The following is a 5,661-nucleotide window of genomic DNA, read 5'->3' on the forward strand; positions in this document are numbered from 1 at the left end:
AACAACCACATTGCATGCTGCTTCTGCGTCAGACTGATGCTGGCTGGACAGGATTTACCGCGAGTTTTCAAAATCCCGATAATCAAATACGGTTTTGATGATAATTAAATTTTAAACGATAATACTAACCGTCAGGGCATTTTATCGTGATTTATCGTGAAACCGGTAATCGTTCCATCCCTGCCCTCAGAAATAAAAAGTAAAATGTGTTTCAAACAGCAACTGACATTGATTAGCTTTAAGGCACACGCTAGCATATGTACATCAATGCTAGTAGCTAACAGACACAAATTTATCACAAAGACTTGATAAAATGCTCTCTTTGGCTTCTGAAACAGGAAGGTCGTGTTCAAATGAGTTGTTTTAATGTCTCTCGAGTGGGTAGCTTAGACCCTAGAAAGATAAGAATAGAAAGGCGCTTGTCTGAAACCCTCATAAGCATCTTATACACACACAGCTCTATTGAACACATTCAGCAATACGGGGATGACTGAAGTCAGGCAAACAAGTTCTCTGCTCTTCCTCTGTCTCACACACATAAATAGAGTGTTAATCTGAGCCGTCTTAGCGGTGAAACTAAGAGAGAGGAGGGAGAGACAGAGGGTCACAGACAATTGAGGAGAGCTGTGACCCGGGACAAAACAGGGTGAAGGGTCAAAAACTCTACAGTCTGCTGGACGGGTGTAATTACACTTATTCACCACATGGGCACCACAGCAAAACATTGGAGATTTTATACATAAACTATGTATAAACGATCAGATTTGCTCAAAGGGTGTCCAAATTTAATATCAATACCACACTAAATTGCTCTACTCCTTGCTAACGTGCACGTGTCGTGCAACATGACGCAAAACACCTGTTTGAACGAGTCTAGTTTTTCACTGTTCTTCCTAGCATGAGCACCAGACTGAATAAATAAATCCTTTAATGGTCTCAAACGCACACACACACACACACACACACACACACACACACACACAAGAGCTAATTCTTGTGTTAATGCTTTAACATTCAGCAACTTACTGACAAACTTCATAAAGAGAGGTAAACCAAATTTCATTTTTTAAATTAATGCCTGCATTAAGTATGTTTATGGCCTTATAAACTAAGATAATTAGATATAAATATATTAAATATATTATTACAATATTTTATGAAATCATATCATATTTACACTTATAATTTTTTAACTATTATTAAAAAAAAAATGTATCTAATTTTTAATTATATATAATTAGATGCAAATATATTATTAAACAATTATTCAAGTTATTAATGATATTTATTTACATTTGTAATTAATGTAACTAATGTTTTTATTTCAAAATTATTTTAACATTAGTTTTAATTCTGTATAATTACATGCAATATATTATTAAATATGATACATTTTATATTTACATTTATAATATAATATAAATATTAATGTAAATTTTTGTAAAAAAAAAACACTAGCTTTCTATTTTTTCTATTCTATCTACTTGTTTTTCTTTGTGTGTGTATATGTGTGTGTGTATATCTGTGTGTGTGTGTATAATATATATATACACTGAACAAAATTATACTAAAATCTAACTGTAGTTTTTTTTTACTGTAAAATAAGTCTAAAAATATATATTTTTAATTTTGTACAATTAAATGCACATATACATACATGCATGTGTATATATATATATATATATACATATACATACACACACACACACACGTATATACACACATACACAATTATTTTATATTCACATTTGTATTATTTCGACTATTTTTTATTCTTTTGTTTTTTCATTTATTACATTTACTATTTAATATGGATTTTAAAATTATTTGAAAATTATATTTTTAGATAATCAGATGTAAATATATTGTTAAATAATTATTACATAAAATTAAATATAAAGCTAATTCTTGAGCCCTGAGATAACAGAACAACTCCTATGACACAGAAATAAAATAGATGTTCCACTTTAATGGTCAGACATCTTTCTAGGTTCTTCCTCTCTCCTTATTTCCCAATCCCCAATATTAATTGTAAAAAAACAAAAAACAAAAAAAACATTATTAGTTGTAAATACCTTTCAGTGGTACAGAGATGCCTTCATCTGTGATCTATAAAAGAAAGAGAGAAGGAAAACTTCACATTAAAGGGGTCATATGATGCGATTTCAATTTTTCCTTTCTCTTTGGAGTGTTACAAGCTCTTGGTGCATAAAGAAGATCTGTAAAGTTGCAAAGACTAAAGTCTCAAATCCAAAGAGATATTCTTTATAAAAGTTAAGAGTCAACCACGCCTACCTAAAACGGCTCGTTCTAACACACCCCACATACCTACGTCACTATCTGGGAAGAGTTGCATAACGCCGCCCAAATAGTGACGTAGGTATGTGGGGGCGTGTTAGAACGAGCCGTTTTAGGTAGGTAACTACCTCTTCAGTTAGTTTAAATAAATAAATGCTCTCTGAGCTTTTTGTCACTTTAATCAGACTGAATAAGCTCTTTTGCACTACAATCATTTTATCTGCACTGTTTGTTTACTTCACTGGTTTGCACTCTATCTCCTATGTGCCTTGTGCTGCATTATTTAACTTTTTACCTTATTGTATATTTGTATAGTTGTATTTTATATTTAATCTGTCAAACATGGACGGGATAACAAAGGGCTGGCGGTCTTTTAAACTGCTGACAACAAAGTCTGTCCACCGCCAGATATTTAACAGAATGAAGATATAAAAGAGTCATTCTGCCACAGATGGAAAAGCAGAAAAGAACACAGTTCATAAAACAGTGGTCAATGAACCCAAACCAGAACAGAGGACGTTCCTGCTGGGATTTGTTCCGATAAAGACAACAAACGCTTGACACTTTCTCTCTGTTCCAAAAGTCCGCTTTCTTACTGTCTACATTGGCAGTTTTTTATAAGGCAGCATCCTAACTGAAATCAACCTCATGAGAGTGATTTGGAACAGTCTACTGTTCTACTGAGACTGGAAATACTCACAATATACGACAGGAAGTGTGATAAATATCTGTATAGCATACAATATAATATAGATTGTAACAAAGCATGCATTGTCTTGATTAAAAGTCCTATTATCAATCTTGAAATACAACTTTTAAATTTTGAAATGTTTGTGTCAGACAATAACAAACTTAAAATGCAAAAAATGTGATTTGTTAGTGTACAAAAATTGAATTATATAATTCACATACAAATTTAATAATGTGCAAAATGATGGCGACACACAATTGTGTATCAAACTTAATCATTTAGCAAAAATCCTTTGTGAACTGAAAACCAGTGAGTCATGAATCGACTGACTTGACATCAAGCAAAATAATCAAACATATAGTCAAAATATTTGATACTTGTATTATTTAAAACTATTTTTTATCAAATTTTCAGTATTAAAACTGAACAGTACTTACTGAATTAAACATGCAAATCAAAGAGTCTACTATTTTTTTTTTTATTTTTTTTATTTTTTTTTTTTATAAATCAACATTTCTTGTTTTGTCCACCATCTTGGATGTAGTTTGTTTTTCTCATGATTTTTTTATTTATATTATTATTCACAGTAGTGTAAATTTTTCTAAAAAAATCTTTACTTTCATAAAGTAGAATATTTACTATACATATTTAATATACACCATTATATTTATAATATATGATTTATTTACAACCTTGTTTTGGCACAGAATCTATTTTCACATTAAAACTATTTTTATTTTTGGCATTAAAACGTGAAAAAAAACAAACATGGTTCCTTAAAGATTGTTTTTCACAATAAATGTACACTATATATTTTTTACTATACTAGAGTATTTAGTAATATACATGTATACACATTTCAAAAAAGAGGCAGCTCACCGAGCTTTGGAACAGAGATACTGACCTATTGATCACATTCACACGTTACGCACGCGTCCCTCCGGCTACACTCATTAAACATCCTAAATGAGCGGCCCCCTTCACGAGACCAGATCTATGGCTTAATGGCTTGTAAAAAGAGCAGAAAAACATCTGAAAAGAACACAGCTTTATGTGCTTTTGAAGAGTTACTGGACAAACAGTGATAAGCTGTGCTGTACTCCGTGTCAGGGCCAGTTTCGGTTACAGCCGTTGTTGTTGATCTAATAAAGTGTTTGGGGTTTAACTTTCGGAATTTTCCGGCAAACAAACTTTCGTTGGTCTCTTAATCACATCTGCAGCTCGATGTCGGCTAGCTGTTGCTTTGTGGTTTGTAGCAGGAACGGCCAATTAAAATACTGGAATAACAGATGTCCTTCATTATACTACCAACAACAACAAAAATCGAACTGCGTGATTGGCTGAATGAAAGAGCTGGAACCATGTGTTGGAAACTCATCCAGGCAGATCTGGAAGATGGAACCGAGAGGCCTAATCCAATGTGACCAGATACAAGAATAAAAGGTCACATATTTTACACCTTTCTGGAGTTTTATTTTAAGTCTTGATGTCCTTAAGAATATATATTTGCGGTATAAGTACCAAAAACCATCTCAATATATGTTTACAGCTCCTCTCTCAGGAGCTCTGCTTTGAACAGGTTGATTTTGGCCTGTCTAATTAATATTCATGAGCCTCTCTTCTGATTAGCCTGTTGTTTTCTGAGTGATTCCACAAGTTGATATGATTCTTTAGGGTCTTAATGAAAACCTTTTTTACCCTGTCAAAAACAGCTCTTTTCAAAGCATGCAGATTTGCAGCATTTTCCTTTAAATGTTAATGAGCTCTGCTGACCCCGAGCGGCTCAGATGTCGGGAGTAAATGACGACTGCTATGTTCATTATTACATCCAACAACAGAACACTTCAATCGCTTAGGAATCATTCTTGTCTACAACTGCTCCAGCGGTGAAACAATGGCTGACTGATGACCGCTCACTCAGGCGGGTCTGAGGTAAGACGCCAGGCCAGTCTGTGCTGAAATGCTACTGTCAATCAAACTATCGTGGGAGGGGCCTGTCGGTGTGACGTCACACAGACAGGCATCTGAGATCGGCTCGATTTGAGAAAGGGTAAAGATTTTAGTAGATTAACAAAAAACCACTGGGTGGATTTTTATCATTATAGGATGGTTGTGTACACACACTGCCAACACACATTTCAGTTCAAACAACTTGTAAAAGTGCATGTAGCATTATATGACCCCTTTAAACACAGAATACAGTCAATTACAAACCTGACCAGCCGAGCGTTTGCGATCACGTGAACTTGAAGACACTTGTACAAATGCGGATGGGTGACATGAATGGAAATGATTCCAGATTGGCGATGTAGTATTTGGTTTCTGTATTCTGTACTGTATTTTTCTGTGCTCAAACCTGCCAATCTAAAGGATCAAAAGCCGTGTATGGCGTTTGAGGTAATTTGTGAATTAGCATAGACTTATAGTCTAAATAAAACAATTTGCAACTGTTACTATTATTACACTTGTATACAAAACGTTGTATTATGCTTGTTATAGAGTGTGTGACGTCACGTGCACTACTGCCGGTGGCAAGACAAAGGTTGACGTGGTTGTCATGGCGACCGTCACAGCCCTACTGTGCAATGATGTAGTTTCCTGACATCCAGACTAAACAGCGTTTTCTCGACATGTTTCCGTGTTGTTGTTGCTCAGCAATGGCATGGACGCCA

General features: G+C 34.2%; 1 protein-coding gene across 3 annotated transcripts in view; it reads right to left on the bottom strand.

Annotated features, from left to right (window-relative positions):
* LOC107720382 (sentrin-specific protease 7-like) overlaps nucleotides 1-5,661 on the bottom strand; it is a 38,279-nt gene that overhangs the window by 15,531 nt on the left and 17,087 nt on the right. For all 3 annotated transcript variants that reach the window (XM_016528074.1, XM_016528073.1, XM_016528071.1), the window contains exon 10: nucleotides 2,076-2,109. In XM_016528074.1, the coding sequence (XP_016383560.1) occupies nucleotides 2,076-2,109 (34 nt within the window). The remainder of the gene's footprint in view (nucleotides 1-2,075; nucleotides 2,110-5,661) is intronic.

This window comes from Sinocyclocheilus rhinocerous, unplaced genomic scaffold (assembly GCF_001515625.1).
Source record: "Sinocyclocheilus rhinocerous isolate Xijiao unplaced genomic scaffold, SAMN03320098_v1.1 scaffold1292, whole genome shotgun sequence".
Taxonomy (NCBI): domain Eukaryota; kingdom Metazoa; phylum Chordata; class Actinopteri; order Cypriniformes; family Cyprinidae; genus Sinocyclocheilus; species Sinocyclocheilus rhinocerous.